Source organism: Octopus sinensis, linkage group LG4 (assembly GCF_006345805.1).
Source record: "Octopus sinensis linkage group LG4, ASM634580v1, whole genome shotgun sequence".
NCBI classification, from domain to species: domain Eukaryota; kingdom Metazoa; phylum Mollusca; class Cephalopoda; order Octopoda; family Octopodidae; genus Octopus; species Octopus sinensis.
In genome coordinates this window covers 85,710,306-85,735,071 of record NC_043000.1, presented here as the reverse complement: position 1 = coordinate 85,735,071, position 24,766 = coordinate 85,710,306, and the positions used below count along the sequence as shown (strand labels likewise).

Below are 24,766 nucleotides of genomic sequence, written 5' to 3'. Positions count from 1 at the left end.
CAAAAGCAGACAAGCAAGATAAATTGGTAATATGGGTCTTAAAACCCAAATTAAGAAAAAATATATCATATACACTTAATCCTTATGAAATCTAAGAAACCAGACTGAATAAATACACACACATATACAAAGTCCATAGCAATGAAATGAAAATAATTTGAAAACAATAATGCAGAAACAGATTCCAAGAGACCAAACAACTTCTAAACTATTTCTGAAATAATAAATTACCTTTAGACAACTATCCTTCCCAAAATACCACCTGTCTAATTATATATAAAAAACAACTAAGTGTTAATAGTTCCTGGGTTCAAACTCCAGTAATATTCAGATGCCTGTGAAACCACACCTTATTCATCCCCAACCAAAATACAAGAAACAAGATTTTAAAATGTGATGAGTTTGCATGCCAATGCTTCCCTTTTTCCATGAACTTGCGTTTGTATAGAGCTGTGGAGTAGAATGTTGACCAACATAAGTGTATACATTTAAAAACCGCTTTTATTTTAACAGTAAGAAAATAATGCTTGGGTAATGTTAATTATTTTACACTTGTAAACTCTGACATTTATTTTTTTTTTGTTTTTTGTTTCCAGTTGAAAAAAAAAAAAAGTTACAACTAGCAATCGCCACTGGTGATAAGGGCATAGTATCCAACGATCCAATATTTCTACGAAGAAAATATGCAATTCTGCTAGTGACTGTTCAAGTGAAATGACAGAATTTCCTTTTCATCTCTTTTATAGATTGGATAAAAGAAAGAAATTGACAGATAAGTTAATTTTAACAGATGATCAGAGTAAACCAACAAGAACTGTTCTGCACACTGAAGACTTTTTTTTTTGTTTTAAAAAAACCAATATGCTGATAGTTATTCAACTGGTTTTATTTGTCATCTGGGTTTTATTTAACTGGGAGTGGAAAATTTTTTTTTAAATAAAGAGTGGAGGGGGATAAAAAGAAATGTAAACCTAATATCTGTCAAGTGTGAAAAAGATTATGTAGCTTCATAAGCTTTTCTTTCTTCAGTTTAGAATAAAATGGGGTTTTCTTTTTTTTTTCCCCCTATAGTAAGATGCAAGTCTTGCTGAAATGTTCACATAAACTTGCATATGAAATAGGAATTATCTTGGTTTCACAAGCTGATACAAGACACATACAGCCAGTTGCTTTGACGACCATTTGGACATGCAAAACGATACAACTTCACCATATACACCTTGTAATCTATTTTTCTTTCCAGTCAGAATTGCATACTTCCATGAAGCACCAGAAACTATTTTAACTCAGCGTCGTGCACCACCACCACCTCCAGTTCCTGGACCACCACGTCCACCAGCACTACCAAGACCACCTAGTCGGTTGTCTTGTCTGTTTCCACCACCAGATGAGGGCCGGATGCCAGCACGGCCACCACTCATGTTGCCACCCATGATGCTACCTCGTGCAGTGCCACTTCCAAGAGCACCACGACCACCTCTTCCACTCATCGGTCTTCCACCTTCTGGACCACTTCCGCCAGCACCACGAGGTTTCTTTTCTTCCACATTCAGCCTATGCTCACCATTGTATTTGATGGGCTGTGCAAAGAAAATGAGGGAAAAAAAACTCAAAGCTTGCTCAAAACGCATAATTTTAAAGCTGTTAAATGTGCACACAAAATTGTCGATTGTCTGTGTGCCCAGTTTCCTGGTTATATATAGATGGAAGTAAAAATAGAAAAAATTGTAATTACCTTAACACTTAAAATATGCTGTACAGGTTCTGCAGTATCAAAAACCACAAAACCGAAGTTCTGTAAAGAGAAAAAAAACAAAGTTTTATTGTATGTAAACCATTAATATTTAAGTCTTAAGAATCTAAAGTAAAAGTGGTAGATTCCAGGACTGTATCACACATTAGCCTTAATAGATAGATGGAATTAAACATTGATCCTTATCAAATGCAATGACCTTTCAAGCCCTATACATCCCTTAACATAAAATAGATGCAGCAGCAGAACTTACGGGTAATTTTCCACCTCCACTCTTCGTGTTAATTCGAAGTTCAACAACACGGCCATAATCTAAAATAAAATAAAAAAATTAAAACTTCAGATAAATTATTTCACATTTTTTTTCAAGTTTTTAAATGCATGAATGTAGAGTTGGTTCTTATTCTGTATTGCTGCCCCCCTAGAAGGATCAGAAAGTACATACCATTCTCAAACTAGTTTTTGACATAATTAACCACTTGGTGCAGTAATTTCGGAGGGTTTTTTGAATGCAGCAAGATAACAGGTTTCAAGACAAGTTGGACATCAATAGTGACAATGATGAACTGATTTCAGAAAGAATGAGGTAAACACTTAAATATCTATTTTCCAAAATTTCCAACACTCGTGAGTTAACCAGTTCTTGTAATTTAAAAAGCATTGACTTCATTTTCCCCAATTCCAATGTTCCATCTAATGAAGGTGGAGACTAGAGTCCTGTGCACTGTCTGTAGTTTACAAACTGAAGAATTAATTACCTGTTATGTGTGATAAATTCTGTTACTGAACCACAACAAAGGCCAAATTTAGAGATTGGGAATTTGGTTTTATAATGTTAGTCGCATTGACAAATTACATTACTTCATTATTTTATCATTATGGTTACTTCCTGTTTTTACAGGAATTCATTCAACTTTAATAGTGTATTTAATTTCAATTTGCTGTACAGCAATTGCTATTTACCCCATCTGAATATTGTTGACTGATATATATATGGTGATATTTAAACAAAATTTTAATAATTTCTAATTTAGAAAAGATTTTAGACAAAGTTCTATAGCACATATAGGCAAGAACCTGTACTGCTCCCAATTCCAAACACCATATCGAACTAGAAAATTCATCTTTTGTCTATTCACAAATGTATTCTGAAAACCAGGTTTTCAGAGATTTCGCTACTGATGTATCATGCAACCCCACTTTCTCAAAATGTTTTCAAATGTTTTACAAGTAAATCAACAGCCTTGACAAGGAAAGGAGAGCAATGTACTAAAATACAGTTAATTATCAAAACAGAAAATAAAAAGCAAGGAACTGCAAGCACACACAGAAGAAAATTAATGCAATATGTTTAAATATAAAAAAATTATAGAAATTTAGAAAATAGTGCTCTAGCAGGCTTCAGACAGAAACTAAGAGAATTAAAAGAATATTTTTCAATATAACTTGTGTTGTGGAGGACACACCCGAGTGAGAGAAGTGGGCCGTTCCACTACAAATAAATAGTAGACAGCCACAATGAGTGAGGCAGTTGGCGAGGTACACCGTTCACAGCCAGTCAGGCAATTTGGGTCAGCTGGGGTCAATGGTAAAGTACACCGTTTTTTCAAAAACAGACAGGATACAACAATGACCATAGAATACAAGGAAAAATTTGGAGACAAAAAAATTCTATGAAATAATAGAATATGATGTAAAGAGGAAAAAAAATTCTGCTGAAGAAGTATTTCTGGAGTACTACCTGGGACACAGGAAAAAATAATACAAGCCCGTTGAAGGATTTCAGTCAGGTCACTCATGTGTTTGTAGCGCTACTGGTAAGAATGTAAAGCTAGTACCATCTGTGGTATACATATAGTATGGTTCAAATGTGTAATAGAGTGGGGGGGGGGGCCAATAGATGTATATCGGAGAAATATAAAATAGAATTTCTGTGATAAGAAATTGAAAGAGACTGGGGGGGGCCTGATGGGTGAATATTGGAGAACTCCATGTAATAATTTCTCCGAGAAAGGAAGGGGGGGCACACATTATTTCTCTATGAGGGGTGCGGGACACCCTCGAGTGAGAGAAGTGGGCTGCTCCACTACAAATAGTAGACAGCCAAAAGTGGGGCAGTTAGCGAGGTACATCATTTGCAGCCAGTCATGCCATCAAAACATGCTGTTATAATACAGGACATAACAAAAAAAAAAAAAAAAAAAGAAAAGAAAAGAAAAAGAATATTATTGAAAATTACTCTCACAATTCAAGATATTACATGAAAAACCTTGAATGAGAAGGGGAGGAAAACATACTTTCAAAATAGGTTCGCAGTTCTTTCTCAGTAATGTTGTGCGGTAAGTTGCCAACAAAAAGTTGATGACTGTCAGGATATCTTGACCCTCTGCGACCACTGAGACTGTCGGAATCCCCATCATCAGTCCTACTTGCACTTGTTCTCTCTCGTTCTCGTATACGTTCTCTTGGGTTCCTATAATATTGACAATATCAATCATAATTAACAATCACATCACGACAAATAGCAATATATTGTATTTCTATATTTGCTGAACACAGAAAAGAGAAACCCCACCCGCACTCTCTAGTGATAGCAAACAAAGTTACATTTCAATTAAAAACTAATCTGATATGAAAAATTTCAATGCTTTAAAATATCTTCAAATTCAAATTACCGAGCCCTCTGAGGTTGTGGACCTTGATTCATATCCAATTTAACATCACTCCGTGTAGCTTGAGTTTTCCCTAAAGGCTGGGCATGACCTGCAGGCCCTGCACTAGTGGTTGATGGCTGAGATGGAGGAGCATTCTTGCTGGCCAAACTTGCCCAAGAAACTGGCTTCGGTTCCACTGAAACAAAAATTAAATCCTATAAATACTGAAAACAATATTTTGTTGTCTAGAGAGAGTCATGTTATCTTAAACACACTGGTTCAATTTCCACTCATATTCTTTATTTATTTATATATATATATATATATATATATATATATATATATATATATTATATATATATATATATATATTTACAAAAACGAAATTGAAAATAGTTTTACACAAATTAGAGAACTTGGGCATAAATTACACTTTTGTTACAGTTGATCATTCAAGTATAATTCTACATGTGGGGGAAATGTGAGTGAAGTTTTAAGCATTTTGTTAAAAACCAAAACAGATTATACTGTATAATTCTGAAATAAAGATTGCAGAACTTACAATACTTAAGACTTATCTGTAATGAACATTTGAAATATGTCCACTAAACATACTCAATGAGAGCTTTAACAAAATATAGATTTCCAATGAAATAAATTTCTTACATAAACAAAGCTCTGAAATATGATGGGAGGTGTTTACAAACTGACCCCAGTACTTAAATGGTACTTTATCAGCCTAAGAAGGATGAAAGACAAATTTCACCTTTGCACAGAGCCAAACAAATTCAGTAGGGCATTTTATCCAATGCTTTAGCAATTCTATCAATTCATGACCCAGATTTTCAAGAAATAAGCTAAATGAATATATGAGCAAACCAACTTAATTATCAATCTTCAGGTGTTGAAAATTAAGAATACACTATTGTTCAGTTGATTTGATATTTTGGATTGTTAAAAGTAGTAATGTCTAAGCTCCCATTAAATTTATTTTTGCATCAGCTACCATCATTTTCAAAAAGAAACTCTCCACATATAAACAGCAGCCTCATTTATTATCAGTTACTTTTGATGATATACATGTAAGATTTTAAAATGTCGATGGTTTCACAATCAATAGCAACAACTTTTAGCAAGGATTTGAGATTCCACGATATGAAGAACATTCATAATTTATAAAGAGTTAAAATTGTGTGGTCCAGCAGAAATGTTACACCTGAATGTAAAATGAACCAAACAACTAGCTTTTGTTATAGTCAATCAAGTGATTAAACAAAGTAAAGACAAAACAATATACTTTCTACAACATAACACAATTGAAGAAGCAAAATAACAAGATCAGATATGGAACACTGAATGAAAATATAAAAAACACAGAAAGCATTATAAAGCAATGTGTTCTATTTCTCATTACATGAAATGGGATAGAAAAAACAAACCCTTCAACAATTACTAGTCAAATCCTTTGATTTTGACCATCACAGAATAATATAATCAGTTATGATTTATGTAACACTATGGAGATCAAAGCTATTCAGTTAAACTTTAAATCTTGATTTTACACACACAAAACCAGAAAACTATTATTGAAGTTATAGAATGGAATACTGTAAATTTGAGAGTTAATGCAACCATTCTTGTTGCACAATTCAAGGGATCCCACCAACATTAGAGAAGAGTTGCATGATGTTAAATGGTTAATTTAACACTATTAAACATCACGTCACCCTCTGCACTTTCTCACCTCCATAAATTTTAATTTTTATTGGGTTTTTCAGCTGAAATATTCAACAACCTAGTCCACTGCTACCCACACCTCTTCCTTTCAATGACCATGATTCCTCTCAGTATTGCTACTTCTCTCCTTTCCCTCCTCACACCTTCTGTCCATACTTGTCCTTTACAATGTTAGATAGCCCTAGACTTCCTTCACAACCCATCCCATTACACACACCCCCATCCTGTCTTCTCACTACTTATCCCTCTGCATAGAATTACGGTTCATTTTCTTGTTCTCCAGTAATACAGTTACTTTATACTCTTAGCCTTGTAAGTTACAAAGTAATCATCCATAGTGCTGGTGCCACAAAGCACATAGTACACTAAAAAAATGGCTGGCACTAGGAAGGGCAACCACATCAAATAAGATACTGGTGCATGACAGTGTCCTCTGATTCAGCCCTTGCCAACATGGAAGCTGAACATATTGTAAGTTATTTGGATTTTTAGCAATTGAGTTTACAAGAAATGTAACTGTATACTTAGTCAAGATTTATACTACCATTATTAACATGCTGGTAATGAAATAAATTCAGTGGCAATGTCAACCATAAAGCTAAAACCTTGGCAAGTAGAAAAACTTGACAGAAGGTGCAAGACAGACCCACAAGACATCTAAATATTTAAATTACAACTCAAATAACAAAATTTATTATGAAGAATTTCCAATAAAATTTATCAATTTGTGCAAGACAAAACTTACCAGGTGCCTCTGGAACAGGTTCTGGCTCTGGGGTCTTGATTTCCAGTTCTTTCTCCGGCTCTGATACTGGCTCTTCAACAACTTCTTCCTTGGGTTCTTCTTCCACCGATTTCTCAGCAGGTGAATCTGGTCCTTCATCTATATCAGCATTTCCATTACTAAAATGATGGATTTTAGTTAGAAATTGAATTGAGAGCGAGAGAGAGAGAGATCAACCACAAATAATTATATCTTCACACATTTCACCTAATGACTTAATGGAACCAAATGTTCCAAATGAAAAAACTGCCTCACCAAGAAAAAGTACCCAGCAGATTGTTTTACTACCTTAATGCCTAATATTCTCAATAAGTGCATTTGTCAGCTTCATTTCATTCTTAACCTGCTATTAATACACAAGTATTCCACTCCTCACCACCTATATATGAAAAGACAGATCTTTTCTATAGAATTCATCCCTGGGGTTTTCTAATTACTCACCTTAAGTATTAATGGAAATAGGAAAATTTTTCAAATTTGAAGACCATTAGGTGTAATCTCTGATTGCAAAACAGGTTTATAACAGAAAAATTTAAAGAATTAGTTAATTTGCTTCAAGAAGAATTATATATTGCTATATCTTTACAATTTTAATTTAGTAAATAACACCCTCCATGAAACACCAAGGGAGAAAGAGAATATGGGCATTCCTTACTTCAAAATGGGTGTCAATACATACCTTAAAACAGATGGTGGCTCATAATATTGTGATACCGATTCTTGTATTGGTCCTGTTTGAGTAACAGTTTCAGTGTTTTCCTGCTCAGAGCCTGGAAAAGTTTTAAAATATTTGAGATAATCAGAAATTAAATTATTTCTTAACACTTTTAGCACAACAGAAGGAAAAAAAGCCAACGTACCACCACTTTCAAAATTTTCTACATCAGATTCAGAATCTGGAAATACTTCATCCTGGTAACGAAATATGTCATTATGGACATAATATTTTTTGGGTGACTGTGGCGCCAATACAAAAGTTTGCATGAAACGGCGCATTGGCTGGCCATAATTGGATAGTTCCCCTGTAACCTGAAAATTTAAATTAAAAATTATCTCAAAACCTGGATAAATGGAAAGTTTCTCATTCATATTCAAATAAAATCCATAAATGATGTGAGCAGGGATAGATACATGAGGGTAGGCATAGGAGAAAAGATTTGAATGTCTTGCCAATGCATTCTACCAACATCTGGACTGATTAAAATTGCAAACATGTTCAGGAAATATCCACAAAGTCATTGGAAAGAATCACTCTTTCAGACCTACATCACAATGCAAGGATTTATTGCAGTATTTAGATTTTGAAAATTGCAGGTTGAGAGACAAGTGTAAAAACTCACAAAATTTAATAATTATCCAACAAATGTGGATAAAAATATTTAACACTCAAATAGTTGAACAAATGGAAAATAATAATAAGCATACAAAGTATGAAGAAAGCATTATACTTCAAAACAAAAATGAAAATAGCATATGTAAATTCATAAAACATTTGCAAGATACAAGTAAAATAAAGAAAAGCTTACTTGAATTAACACTGCATTTGATACCGTAAATTGACTGTCTACCTGGCGGATCTTTGTTCGACAATCACTGAAGTTCAGAGATAAAATTTTCTTATGGATGTTCTGAAAAAATTTTTAAAATAAGAAACCAATGTGAAATTAAAAATGCCAACAATTTATGTAAAACTTTAATCTAATTTGTATTTAATGTAATTTCAGTGTAATTGGTAAATACATGCAAAGGTAAATTTGTATACAAAAATCACCAAATGCTCAATGCAAAATTGTGATAGAAGACTGGAAACACAGCAAGTTCTAATTAAAACTAGTTTCAGAAAAACTTTGCATTGATGTCAACTATATTTTCAGGCTGCACATTTTTTTTTACCATGAATATATGTTAGCACTTTTGTGATTTTTTATACAGACACATTTCAGGAGAAATATTGGAAGAAGTTTTCATAATACAGATATGTAAACTGGCAGTATAATTGTGATTGAGAAGCTGATAATAAATTAGTAGGAAAAACAAACAAGAAAACACCTTGGCACTTATACTGCCAAAAATGGTTGGACAGCCAACAACTCCATTCATAAAATAAATAATTCTGGTTACTTATTTTAGAAATAATATAGAAATCTGAAGTAGGACTTTTCTCAATTCTAAATGAACTGAACACCATTATGGTCAGCAAACTATGAAAATACTTACATCTTGACCCACAACAGGTTGCTGTTCTTCGCCAACTTTCTCAATACCACCATGAACAAAGCTTGAATTGTTACTGTAAAACCTATTTTATAAAAATTAAAAACATTACTAGAAATCAACAATTTTCATAACATAAAAATATTAATATTAATTTTATTTTTGTTAACATAGTTTTCATACTCAGTAGCAGATCAATCTGTTTCCCAACAACATGCATTGTCACTGTGGTTCAGATTGTGTAGACAGATTGTCGGGCACCAAAATCAAAGTGCCAAACATTATTTCATGATTCAAATGCAAATTATATTCCTCTGATAAATTTTGCTAAAAACAAAGTTTCATTTCCATTTGACCATATGCATCATACTGGAACCCACTAACACATAAGTTAAAATAAGGATTCTCTTTCGCGAAAATATTTAACTTGGATACCTACACGTCTGGGACCTCCCCTGTGTGTGCTATCATATACACTTCCTGTTTTGAAGTAATCTCAAAACTTGCTACCAAAATATTTTATATTTCAAACAGCCACCTCAATAAGTTTTATTTTACGAAATTAATTATTTTCAAAATTAACTGAAATGAAGGCAGAGATATAGTAAAAGAAGGGTTTATATAGCTGAGTTACCTGATTATTCTAGTTTTCAGCTGATAATTCTGCAATGATTATCCAGTAATTGAAATAACTTGAGCTCCATCTTACTAACAAATACTATCACTACTAATGTCATTTCTACAAAGCCAATTTATTCCACTTTCATGAGTCAATTCCATGTAACCAATATTTTGATGACCATGTACCTATATTTTCCACACATCCAGCACTACCACTATCAACATACAGTGAAGTCTGAACTTTAGTCAATACATATTAGTAGTAATAACAGAGAAATATTAATTTCAGTGTCAAAGTAGGTTGCACACAGCCTATGCACTCTACCTTTGAACAGAAAATGCTGACAACTTGTTAATGACACGATACACATTAAACATTCCAGTTACTGAAAAATATAACTACGAAATTTATATTAAATATAGCAAATAAATAATTGCCATCATACAACAGGGCATTTGATTTCTGGGATGCAGGCCACTATCATTTAAAAACATACATGCATAAACAATATATTAGACAGATTAATTGGAAACAGAACAGTTTATGACAAGATTTTCAAACTTAAATTTTAAGACCAGCAGGTTTAAATTATTTTAAGCCAAATGGACTATCAGACAATAAAAACATTATTTAAAATGACAGTTGTAAATCTGACATGCAATAAGTGTTTCATTTATTCATCAGTTTTGTTGCAATTTTAACCCCTACTCCTCTCCATGCCACACTTTCATTTTTGCCCGTCTCCTCTCCACTACACAATGGTCCTTAACTTTCCTTGAGATCTATGCTTTTATCCTTACATTTTATATAATAGCTATATTAAAATCCCCACCACCCTACTTCATTCACAGCTTTGCAATTTTCATAAATCATGATTTGCTGTTACAATGTGGAATAGAGGTACTGAACATCTTGTACATTTGTAAGAGAGTTTATAAATACAGTTTATAAGTGCTATCAATATTTAGTTTTTAAGACAAGAATTTGTTCCAAATTATCATATCACTTTTACATCTTGAGCCATTCCTTACAACACACATCACGTATGTTTGAACACAAAAACCACTTATTTCTTTGACTGTAAATCAGAGAATGATCACAAATGCTTAAATTTTAATTGGAAATAAAATCTTCAATCACACTGTCCATTACACTTGTATTCATAATTATGACACCGAGGGAGTCAAGTTAAAAGACAAATGGATAGTCTTTAAACTACTTTTGTTTAGGACTTCATATTATTGTTTTAATGTTTAATTTTCCATATACAGAAGAAATGGAACATTTGCAAACCTTTATTACAATAGTACAAGAATGACATAAACTGAAAAAAAAAATCAAATAATGAGCTATTGCCTGTTGGTCAACTGGGTAATAAATGCTGGCAAGACCTAGTTTGATATATGGTATTGTGAATTGTCTTGTTTTACTATATAAACCTTTAGTGTTCAAACCGGCCAAAATTAATTCCCATTTATTTGTTCAAACTGGCCAAATCTGGCCGTATCCAACTGCTCTATGAAATCGCTAAAAAAAAAATAAATCACATTGAATTCCCGTAGCTTTGAGACAATGCGAGATGAAGTTTTCCGCCTTTATTCAAGCATAAATACTGTGAAATTGTTTTGACATGGTTTTTTTTCAGCGTTTGAAGAGAAGTCCGTACCTTAGTTTTTAATGAAATGGCATCAGCAAGTAACGATTCCAAATTTGAAGGTTTTACTCTTGATGATATAGAAAATATAAATATAAGGTATGGTGATCCGTATATCTCAAGTATAATGTCGAAGATGTATTCGAAAATATCTCAGTATTTACATTTAATTGATTCTGCTAATGTCCCCAGCAAAAACGACCCAAACTATGATCCCCTGTACAATGTACATCTTGTAATTGATTTACACCTTAATAGTTATAAAACTGTATCTACCTGGGAAAAATCTCAGTGTAGATGAAGCCATGATAGGCTATAAGAGCAGAGTACATTTTCGGCAGTAGATGCCTGCCAAACCCACTAAATAGGTGATCATGGTATGGGAATCTTGTGAATCAGACACTGGCTATTGTGTAAACTTTGATGTTTACACAGGTAAAAAATATAATTGAAATAGACCATATGGATTGGGACATGATGTAGTATGGTCTCTTACTGAACCATTTCACTATCAGCACTGACACCTCTATTTTGACTGGGTTTTTTTTTCTTTTTTCTTCAGTGGCTTTGGCAGAAAATCTTGCCTGTGTAAGTACTTATACGTGCAGTACTGTTATGGGCAACCATAAAGGTTTACCCCATGAAATGAAAATAAAATTTTAAAAAAGAGGGGACATTTTACAAATATAAAAGGAAAATTTATTAGCTACTGCTTTTAAAGACAAGAGACAGATTTTATTTCTGTCTACTAATGAACAACCTGGTGTTGGTGCCTAGGGAAAACCCCTAGTGAATATTTGTTATATCAAATATATGGGTGGGATTGATAAATCTGACCAATATCGGGCAATGTTACCCAGTTGGTCGACCTGGGAAGAAATGGAGGTACATTTTGTGGTTTTTAGTTTATTAACTATAGTTAATTCATATATTGTATATGTAAAAAGCTACAAGGTACCTCTGCCACCAAAAGACTACAAGCACCTGTTAATTAAATTTACCTGTCCATAAAAGCCAAATTTAATCAGAAAGATCAGCTAAAATTACATAACTATAAACCACTGGCATATAAGCACCCATTTACAAAGTTTTAAATCTGTATGTAGAAAAAGTTACAAGCAAACATTGTGGAGACCCCACTTGAACCCGAATAAATCAAAATTCATGTGAATAGATAAGCATTACATTTGACGAATTAATCTGAACACTAATAGGTTAAACTAGAAAGGGTTTTAAAACAAATCAACCTTTTGCACCTCACTCATAGCTGATGTAACCATTCTAATGAGGTCTTTAAAAATAAAAAAATATATTAAAAAAACAGAAAATGCAAAAGCCTGCCAGAGAGATTGTCCCTCCCCCCACCAACCAATTCAGCTGATCACACAATGGTTGCAAAAAGTTGTGCCATGAGTGCCATCATCAGAAAGGGAGAGATATCAGTGGATAGTCAACTGAAATGACTTCTCAGATTACATTATGTAGCATGGGATGCTTTACATATTTTCAATTTACTTGCATGGTGAAATTTTATTAAATCATGTGAGTGTATTTATTTCATTTGTAGTGATCTTCACACAAATTTCAATATTTTGTGCTACTTTACCTTTATTCAATTGGAAATTAATGTGCATAAGTTTATATTGCAATATTTTTTTTGTATAACTAGTTAACTAATTTTCTTTGATAATGTTTAAACAAAATTTAAATCATTTTACTGAAGTTATTCGAGACAAAAATAACCTAATAGACTTATTTTTGTAAAGTTGTCCCAAAAACTACATTTACATGTTAAATAGTTTTATGAAACCATCTAAATTGCTTTAGAATTGACATTGAAATGCATAGGGAGAGTATATAGAATTGAAAGAAGCATTATGTATCACATCGAGAGGGGTGGATTAATAAAGGAAACTGCACTTTTTCCAGTACTTAAATTCTAATATGACTTTCCATGCAGTTGATATATATTCCTTGCATCATCAAGACTTAACATTATTTTGCACTTCTAAAACTACTTCACTGGCATCTTAAAAGCCAAATTTGGAGTTTATTGAAGAAAGGATAACAAATACATAGAATAAGTGTGACAAGCCAATTAAGGAATATCCACATGTCACAAAACCTGCTATAAATGCCCAAAACAATATCACAAATAATAAAAAAAATTAATACAAAAGAGGAAGTATATATTTAACAACATAAAACAACTGTTTCAGATTCATCACACAGCTACCACCTAAATGCTAAAAGGAACTATCAAATTAAGTTGTTCCTGCTTGGCCAGGTCTATTACAATCTGCCAATTTAATTACATTTTGGTATTCTAAAAGTATTGAATGGTTATAGAATTTTAATCCTGGTGTGCACAGCCTTCAACCAATGTAATTTCATTATCTTCAGTCCTTGGTTTGCAGTCCAAGGACTTAAATGAAGCTGTCTTATTTCATCAGTTGTCCACAACCAGTAAAGTGCTTAAACACTAACTACATTTAATTCCATATATAAAATAGAAAACATCCAGTCACTATTTCATTGCCATCATTCCCTACAAAACGAATGAATTCAGCTTACTGCTTTCCCACCAAACAAGTCTTGAGCAAGCAGACAAGGTGAAATATATTTTATTCATCTATTTCTTCAGACATATGAGCATACTTGAACATAATTATTTTTTTTACAGCTAGCAGGTTGTATTTTGGCCTCAACTGTGCATAGCAGGGGTTCAACTATTTTTTATCTATGGATTCCTCTGATTACTATTTTAATCTGGTGAACCCTGTAGCCATTCAATGTTTAAAAACTAGTTTTACAGAAACTTTCAAAAGAATTTTTTTCCACACATTAACTTGTGTTGGCTGAACTATGTTAAAATGTTATAGAAAGAAACAACTGTATCTTTCAATACACACATGAAAACCAACATTTTTTCAGATGCCCTTAAAAAAAAATACTGTGAATCCCCGAAAATCATATCTGGACCCTGGTTGAGAACCACTGGTGTAAAGGCTCCCTTAGTGATAAAGAGACAATACTGCTTCTATAATGTTAGTATTACAAAGAGGTTATGTTAGGATGTTTCAATTTTACTTTCATCTTTCTCATCAACTCACTATCACAAATATATTTTTAATTTTACATCTAAAAACCGTTTTTCATGGAAAGTAATTTTTTAAAACATTTTATTCAGTGATGTCCATTTAAATGTCATTATCAGCTTGTAAATATATTTTAAGAAGCACAAATGAACATAAGTTTAGTTGTGTGTGGTTAATTCATTTTGCAACTATGTTGTTTCAAGTCCAGTTTCACAGCATGGCACACCTAGAGCAAAAGTTGTGTGTAGTCCTAATCCTACCATTGCCTTGAGTGAATTTAGTTGAGAGAAACTGAAATCTGTTTGTTTGTGTCTCCGTGTGTAGATATTCCGTGGCTTGTCACTGCTTGAGCAAACAGTGAGGTTTAAATTCCCTGTTGACAGTATGGCCAGTCATTCTATATTTAACCCTTCAGCACTTAAACTGGCCATATCAAGCCCAAATATTCTAATTGTTATATATTCAAACTGACCATGTCTAACTTCTCACAACTACCCTACAATGTCACTGTAAAAATAAACACATCATTGAAACCTGTAAGCTACAAGATAATGCATGATTAATTCGAAAATGTAAATAAATATGCATTATATTAGACAGCAATCTGAATGCTTAAAAATCAATAGAATAAAAAAATCCCTTATTTGAAAACAGATAAATGTTGCAATAGCATGCAGCTGTAAAATCCCACCTCAACTTAATCTCTGCCCAACATATGAGTGTACAAAAGGGTAACTAAATGAACAAACAAAATTGAAAAAACTTATCTATAAAAATCATACAATCAAGTTTTCTATGGAATAAAAAGACAAAAATTCTGAACTATTCTGACATGGTATTCAATGGCAAAATTTAAACTAAGGCCAACAACAGCCTATGTAAAGAGCATTGTTTTCAAGCAGTTTATATAAATTTTTCCCTCTTGTTCAATGACATCAATATATATGAAGTTTGAATGAAGACATTCTCAAACCAAGATACTTGTACTTCAAGGAGCACATAAGTGACCTTGCAAGCGCCATTTGAGGTTTGTTAAAAAAAAAACACTAGAATCTTTAAGTAATCACAACCAGCTAAATGCAATGCCTGTGTTTTGTAAACCCAAGTGGCATCACTATACATAGCACAGTCATTTGATGAATTTCAAGTTATTTCCCTCATTGACTATAAGTTTTCTTTTGCACCAGCCAGAGGCCAACAAACCATGGTAAGCAATTTCAGACTTATACAATTTGATTGATTAAAAGTAACATATTTCAAAAATTTATTGAAACCCTATGTTTTAAAAGATCAATATGAAGTACTGACTTTTCTGTTTTCAGTCCAGTTAATTACTAAAATATTTAGTTTTCCATCCCAAATACTTACAGCAAAGATAGGAAAGTGAATCCTTCAAATTTGATTGGTCTTAAACTCTGCTACTGTTAAATTATTTCTGACATGTCAATACAAAGAGAAGTTCCATTTCTGACAAGCTCATGACATATCCCTTGAAAATTAGCTTCTTGTATAAGCTTAAAAAACAAAACAAAACAAAAACTGGTGTTTGAAGAATTCTTGCATAACAAGCCTTGGAGAATACAACTCAAGGTAGGTATCTTTTTCTTTGCAATAAAAAGGTCTTCTGCACATTGAGTACACAACTCAAACTTGTGCAATGCTGGGTTGTAGATTTGGTTTCTTAGCAACAGTGTCAAATGTCAACCCTGATTTTTTTTAAATGTAGTGTATGATTAGGGTGTGTATCTCACACAGAAGTGAGATGGCTCTGAAAAGACATTATTTCACTGATGAACTGAACAAATTCTTTTAAAGAAAATAGGATAAAGCAATCAAGTTTGTTTAACTACACAATGAATTAGATTCCAATTTTCCTGATATAAGTGAAGTGGATTATCAAATCATTTGAATCTCAGATTTAATACCAAATTTATAAAGGATTCTGGAGCTAAAGATATTTTTTGAAACTCTCACCCTAACACAATTCTGATATTCTAAGGTTAAGTTTAACCCCTCTATTTTGATTTTTTTTTAAACCACTGGGAATAAGTTTTTCAGCAGTGTGTCTAATCAAAAACAAATTTCATGCAAGACCATCAATTTAGAATTAAGTTTCTCATCAGAAGAAACCAGCAGAATTTAATCTAATAATTGAAGGATAACCATCTCATCAAAATCAAATGTAACAAAAACTAATTTAATTTAATTTTTACCTGTGCAAAAAGTTTGGGGCTTCGTTCATAATGGTGTAATACTGCCGGACAAACTCTCGGCCAACCCACTGTGGACAGGGTTCTTCCATGACCATTTCTGTTCAGGTTAATCTTAAAAGAAAAAAAATCAATATAAAATATACAACCAAGAGATCAATACAGGAATTTATTCAAACTTCTAGTAGTTAAAATGGCTTGTTTTTCTTGCATCTTATAAATAATTGCTTTAAATTTTAACTCAACAGTATCATTAGAAATGCATAGCTGGAGCAGCTGATATTTTAGATTTCTTATTCATTCATTATGAGTTTGACAGAATTGCTAACAACTGGCCTCACACACATGCACACAAAATTTCATATGCAATATCTATAGGCTTAATGTAGTATCCATCTAGTTAGGTTCTATCTAATCACAATAACTTCATATGCCAAGTCCATAGACTTATTGGTTGGGAAGTTTGTTTCCTAGCTACATGACACTATGGGTGTCTTCAACTATAACTCCAGGCTTTTCAAATCTTTTGACTGGATTTGGGAGACAGAAACTGTCAAGACACAAACACATATATCAATTTCTTTTGTAACACATCATATATTCTAAATGAATGTCACTGCCATACATGTCCCAATATTTTACAAAAAACATACCTGACTATGGGAAAATATTACTCTGCTTGGAAACAAAATGAAGGTTGGCAACAGGAAGGGCATCCAGCAGTAGAAAATTTGCCTCAATAGAGGCTGACCCATGCTAGCATGGAAGGGTGGAGGACTGACAAACTAAATATAGTATCTATAGTATGGTATGGTTCTATCTCTACTCAATATAACTTGAGCACATACTATGAACAGACCAGAAACTTATTTCAGACACTGTACTCCATAGAAAATGTTACATACAATTCACATCTTTTCAATATGGCAGTATACAGAACAGGATTCTAAAAATATGTTGTAATGAATTGGAAGTTTTTCAGTTTTAAAAAATATATTTAAGAAAGAGATGTACCTACAACATAAATTCTATAAAATCATAAAGAAAGACAGGGTGCAGGATTGGCATTCAATTTTGAAAGAGGTATAAATGGATAATCAATTAGAAAATGGACATAATTTTAAACATAAGCAAACATTCATAAAATTTAAATTTCTATAACATTGCTAGATAGACTATAATTATCTTCAGAAGATGGAATATTCATCAGTTAACCCCCCCCCCTTGTTACCCCATTTCTTTCGAAACCCATTGCCTGTTTCAATAAATTTTGAAAATTGATTTTAGTAAAATAAAGTTTTCATTAAGCTGGTATTTGGAACATAAATTCTGAATCATGAAGGGTTTTAATTCAGAAAACTTTAAAAACAGGAAGTTTGTATCATAGAAAAAGTGGTTGTACAGGCAGGTTGGTGTCAAAAGGGTTACATAACTTTCTTCTGAATGTATCTGCTATACATGTAACTTTCAATTACATGTATTGCAGATACATTAAATCAAGGTTGGTCTTCTAACGTGAGAATTTGTAAAGCAAATTTGCATTTGGATAGTTTAAATACCTTTTCAGTTAAAAATATAATGGTTCTGGCAATAGTAAACCTTAATGTTTTTGACTCAAATCCAGTATATTTCAAATCAAGAACGCAGTCTCAGGCAAATGTTGCACCTCCCCAATAACCTTTAAAATTCATATTTTAAAATAATTCACAATTCTAAGATTTTTACCCTTTCACTCATCTTTTTGTACTCAATTCAAAAATAGATACCTGGACAAAAATCAAATCAAGAAAAGTTTGTCTAAATATATTCCTCATTATCTGAATGAAGCAAAAAAATTTGTTGCCAGGACCTTTGAGACTGGTAGAAACCAGCAACTATAGGAATCGTGCACACCTGGATTGAATGTTTTCAGAGTAAATTCTATTAACAGTCCCCAAAACCCAGGCTGTCATATCGAACCAGGAAGTAATAGCATCTACCACCAATATTCTACTGCTGCTAGAATAAGGTTACAATAACTTCCAAACACTATGGTTACAAAACAAAAACAAAAAGCCTTTAAAAAGTTTGAGCCTGTAAAGTAATAGGCTATTCTTTAAAATGTATACAAAAAAATATAACATTCTTCATTGACAAGATACTAATTGGAATATTTAAGGTCCTCAGAGTCAGCAGATAGATGCACATTAAACAAAAAAACAACAGCAACAAATATAAAAACAGATCAATTCTAGAACTTAGATGATAAAAGCATCTATATCTACAAAAAGAAACACTCGTCAAGCAACAAATTTCAAACTTTTTACATATTTTTAATTGCACATATTCAAGTTCAAATTCCTATTTTAGTATTTCCTCCTTTAAACAACACAACTCTACAAGTTCAAAAATGTACAAAAACTTCTAATGCAATATTTCCCTTGAATGCTAAAAACCAAATGACAGAGGCAAGTGGATTGAACAATATATATTAAAAAATAGAATTCAAGTTGATAGACAAAAATGTGAAGGAAAAGACCAAGTAGAAAATGTGCATGACAAGGTCTAATAAGCAGATAATTTTTAACTGAAGAATATTGATTCTAAAGAGTAAAAGTTTTTAGCTTTTGTTATTGTTTTGACAATATTTCTGAAGAAACGTGGTTTCCCTATGCTGGATAGCTTTTTGGTTATATTATTTAAAGTGGCATTAGTTTACAATGAGAAACAACATTCAAGGAGTTTATGAGATATAAAGCTAATTATTGAAAAACTAGTATTCTTTGTGTATTAGTATTATGGTCTTGGCAAAGAAGCTTCACCATTGAAAAAGTATACTGGAGTACAGATAATAAAAAGCTCAGCATTACTGGATGATAGAAGCCAAAGAAAATGCTCTAAACAGGAAACAGTTTAAGATGTGTTTTACCCTTCTTCATATATTGCAATATCAAAGCTAAGATACAATTTCAAGTCAAAACAGGCCTAACTGAAAATATATAATCCTTCAGTTATAAAATAGAGAACTAATCAACATTATGGTTTACATAAAAATACCAAATAAACAAAAACTTAATTTTCTATAATTAGCTGAAATCTTGCACCGTAATCTATCTTGCTAGCTGTTGAGATTGTCATTTAGTTGGAGATGAACACTAAAAAGACCCCCACGATCCGAGTATTCCTTCTGTGACTATCCCATTTCCTTTAACAGTGTATCTTGAACTACATTATCTAATGTGTCCTACATACCCTTTTAAGACAGATATGTGTAATGTGAGAAATTTAGCTAGTATTTTTAGCAGGTCAAGTGTTAATATACAGGTCCCCATCATCGCCTAGATTTGTAGAGTCCTGTTTACTTTTAGATTAATAAACAACAATATTGGAAAACTTGGCTTCAACACAAATGAGGGAGCAAATTATAATGTATCACTTTTAACAGCAATGTTTCAATGTCGAAGCAATATTTTATGCACTTCTATTTATAAAGAATGAAATAAAAATTACGAGACAGTATCAACTTTGCCCATTTTCACTATGACTCAACCTTTGACACCTCTTATATCTGTAGATTAAACTATTTTGAAACAGTCTTCAGACGTAATTTTTTTCCGCCTTCCTAAAAGCTTAAAAATATCACTTAGAATTTAAAAGAAGAAACAATGAAATGTAAAAACGAAAGTAATTAGATTACGCTGAAATGAAAAAGTTCTTACTGATAGCCACTTAGAAAGACCACATCGAGAAAGAAAAAAAAAATTGGAGATGAGAAAGTGACTGGACATTGATGGTTTATAATACATCCTGCATTTAACAATTAGAAAATTTCAAATTTAGAAACATTGTCTACTGTATGTAAGGATGGGCTGTAATCTGCTGCACTAAAATTAATATAAAACACGATTTTTTCCCCCTTTCAATAAGCTTTCCATTTACGTAAGCTATTATTTAGTTCATGCAGTTAAGAGGCCATGAAAAACAAAAACCACAAAATATAGATCGTGACAATGACAAAAATTTCCCCCATACTTTTTGTTTATGTCTAACATATGCAGAGAGAAAATATTGCTTACAATTTATTTATTGCTAAAACCCATTAAAGTTTTAAATGTTTACTATTCCCTGTGGGAATAGTAGACTGGGTTTGTTTTTTTTTAATCATAGAGTCCGGTTATTACAAAATCCAGTTCACAAGAGTTTCGAACGAAGTTTCTGAGACTGTCATCAAAATTACGGAATCTAAATGTGAAATGGTCTTTCTTGCAGCAAGCCCAAAGCTTAAGAAGAATAGAAAATACAAGTACAGGTTGATACTAGTTTTATTCCTTTTCATTAGGAGAGTTTATTGAATCAGCTTAATACATATCCTTATGTTATTCCACTCACATGCCAGTAAAACCCCCAAGTCTATCTCAATCACAAAAACCTCATTTAGTTTCATACAGTAAAAGAAAACCAGAATGGCGACGGCTTAAATTTTACCTAGGGCTAAACAAAATTGTACATACTATAAGAATATAGCAGTTCACAAAGTAAAACATCCCTGACTCCTTAACTGGATTTCATATAAGAAGTAAATAAAATTTTACAATCATTACTTGGAAAACTTTCAGTATTAACGTTTTATTTATTACCATGTCGAAAAGAAACTGGTAATATTTATGTACGAAAATCCACAAAGAAACAGTATTTAAGAAATTTAATTTTTACCTTTCAGCGATAAGACTGCATCATTATTTAATGCACAATTTTTTCAACAAAAACAAAAAGATCAATAAAAGCCATGTTAAAAATGACGAATGGGTATATAAAAAATCTATTTCAATTTTGCCTCATCAAAGCACTTGCTGTTTTACGGACTGTCGATCAGATTAGCTACAAAATGAAGCACGAGGGGTGTATATGTATGTCTATATACAGATTATATATCATTCAGCTCATTGAAAACTGTACACACATTAAACACAAACTCCATCATACAAGTGAAATATATTTGAGAGTACTTATTAAAATACTTTTACGTATTTGGACAGGTCAAAAGGCTATTTAATTTCCACAATATAATTTTTTCAATGTTAAAACAAATTTTACTTGACATAAAATGATTAAATTTTAACATTTTAAAACGAAATGGATTTTTTGAAATGTATGAAACATTTGTAGGTTTAAGTCATTTATCAGGAAATTTATGCAAAAAATAACAGTAGAATGAATCAGAATATTTAATAAAAATGCCAAAAATGAACAAATATCGGAGAGTAAAAATGCCGAGGGAAGACGACGACGGCCACGTGAGGCGATTCTCAACAAAAACTTACTAAATTACACACAAAAAACCTTACAAATTCCAAACATTTTGACTTCATTTCAACAAATAATATTTTCACCATCAAGATGGTGATGATAACGAGAAAAAAAGTATTATTCGCAATAATTTTACAATTTCAATGTCCTTTGATTTAAATGCAGTAATTTATTCTAGTTACAGGGTCTCTATAAAGCAATTGTAAAATTTAATTTATCCAGAGTCTAGAAAAAAGCCAATAAAAAATGCTGGGTATCGCCCAATGGAGTTTGTATGGTAAATGTTAAATTACAACGGAGAATGAACGTAATAATATAACACTAATCATTGAAGCAGGGAGTTACCGACAGGAACACAAGTGATTTTTATATTGAAAATGATAAATGAGAGAGAAAAAAACACTAGCTTGAAATCCTCCATTTTGTCGGTAATAAAAGATGGGGAGAGGAAAATGTTTGAAAAGAAAGACGGCGACTGAATCGATCTAAATGGACAACAGAAGCTTCTAGAGAGAAGACGAAGCGACAAGAAATGTTAGAGATAGAACCCCGACCGTCATTGCCGCCGTCGTCGCCAACTTATTAAAATCAGAGCAAAAACGGTGGAGGTGTCGACTGGAAACAACAATATATATATATATATATATTGGAATGGTCAAGGAAGAAGAATAATGGTAAATATCCAAGGATAGTAAGAAGAAATCACTTCAGTTTCAAACGCTACAGAAACATAAGTAAGGTAGTTAATACATAGACAAGATATAAACCAGACATTAGTTAATTCAGAATTTTCTTATTAAAAGGAAGGTTTCGGTAAAATAATAACAATATAGAATTAATAAAGACATTATATTGTGTCCAATAATACCAACAGCAGTAGTAAACCTTTAAAACTGCTACAATGTCCTTTATTGTCGCCACATGTTTTCAATACAGAAATTATCATAGAATTTCTTTGCCCAAACGCTTTCTATTCCAAACAGTTCACAGTGAATACGAAATACGTATTCAGCGTTAATAACTTGATACAAAAAAATTGCAGCTTTTGTTCGCTCATTTAAACAAATGTTTCATCTTCAATCCGAACAAAAGAGCGGGCACCATTTTTGGCCAACGTTTCTCCCTTATTATGATCATCACAACCCATTAGGGTCAATTTTAATTAACAACGTTTCTTTGTTTTAAATAAAAAGTCAAGAGTATTGCAGAAAACCTAAACTATTACAATTGGCGCTATTTCTTGTTCAAATTTGAGAGAATTTTTTCTTTCTTCCCTCTTTTTGCTAACCAGAGTTTCAAATTAAGATTTGTGAAAATACTGAAATATCTGAAATAGCTCAAATAGATTAAAAAATGGTAAACGGTGAAGTAATCTCAAACAATGTCAGACAAGATATAGCCACAAGTTTCTACCATGGTTAAATATTTTCTTACAATTTGATTCAATCGACGTTTATGGTTGTAGGTTACTGCATTTGGATATTTAATTAGACTTATAAGACATTACTATCACTCTAATATAAGAATATAGAGGACAGATTGCAGTTTGGAAACAAAAAGATATCGGTAAATAAGGAATCGGCGACGTAAAAAAGGTTAAAGCATGGCTTGTTAAATATTTCCGCCAAAGTAAAGTGGACATCATAAACCATTGATAAGAATCTAATTCGAAGTATTCGAAACTAACGTTCAAATTATTATTTCTAACTAAATTTTTACATTTCCGAGAATATATATGTATAATGTAACATATATTATAAATGAAAGTGTATTAGACTAATGAAACTCAGCATGTCCCCATTTCTAAAAGGATTTGGCTGCATTTCACTTCAGAATTATTACACTGAATTTAGAAATAAACTAATTAGCATTTAGCTTAGATTATCTTCTTCCAGTTTAAAGCAAACTAATCCCCAACCGAGAAATTTTCAAAGCCAAACCAGACATTTTATCAATGTAGAAAATAATAATAATTAGTTACTTACTAAATTTTCATAAGATAACTTCCTACCCAGCACATGCAAGTCTGCGCAGTTCGGTAGAATTGGGAAAGACTTTGCGCAGGATAGACCCCCCGCTTACAACAAAATGTAAACCCCAATCATCTTATCTTCCGGAAATTATCGAATACTCTTTCGCGAAGAAGAAAATAATGAAATTAAAATGTACGACTCTCGTTTTCTTTGTCTAATATTGAATTTTAAAATCTCACATGCCAAGGACACATTTTCTAAAATTTGATGTAAATAATCATAATGATAATTGATATTTAAATACCTAGCTTTAGCACTTCGGATGTTTTCGGCTATTATTCCGTAGCTATGAACTGTGCTCATGAGCTCGTTGTAAATGACCTTCCAAATTTGAAAGGATTTCACTCTTAAAGCAATCTTTATTTGTTTTTCACATTATTTTGACGGATAAAAAATATGATACATGTCTTTTGTACAATTTTAAAATTTTCGATTAAAAGCGTAACCATGGCAATAATAGTGGACTCGTAAATTAAATATGGTGTCTCGTCGCTTTATGCTATTTACCGCACTTAAAATTGTTTTTTTGTTATTTGAAATCTATCTACAAATGATCATTTTTCATTTCTCTTTTTAATTGATAAGTTAGGGCTATTTAAGACAAAAAATTATAAAAAGTTCTAAGCATTCAAAATTTTAAAAATATGCAACATCTTCAACATAAACCTAATCTGTAGTAAAGGGACTGCACTTTTCTCTTTCCTTAATGTAATCCAAGAGT

General features: G+C 32.1%; 1 protein-coding gene across 1 annotated transcript; it reads right to left on the bottom strand.

The window, feature by feature from the left end:
- Positions 1 to 483: 483 nt before the first annotated feature.
- On the bottom strand, positions 484 to 24,154 carry LOC115210285 (ras GTPase-activating protein-binding protein 2). Its single transcript, XM_029778788.2, has 12 exons — positions 23,998 to 24,154; positions 16,730 to 16,840; positions 9,146 to 9,227; positions 8,455 to 8,556; positions 7,789 to 7,957; positions 7,608 to 7,698; positions 6,890 to 7,047; positions 4,429 to 4,603; positions 4,051 to 4,226; positions 2,007 to 2,065; positions 1,736 to 1,795; positions 484 to 1,580 (listed from the first exon to the last, which is right to left on the bottom strand). The coding sequence occupies exons 2-12, from the start codon at positions 16,822 to 16,824 to the stop codon at positions 1,287 to 1,289; spliced, it is 1,461 nt and encodes a 486-aa protein (XP_029634648.1). The 5' UTR covers positions 16,825 to 16,840; positions 23,998 to 24,154; the 3' UTR covers positions 484 to 1,286.
- Positions 24,155 to 24,766: the final 612 nt, after the last annotated feature.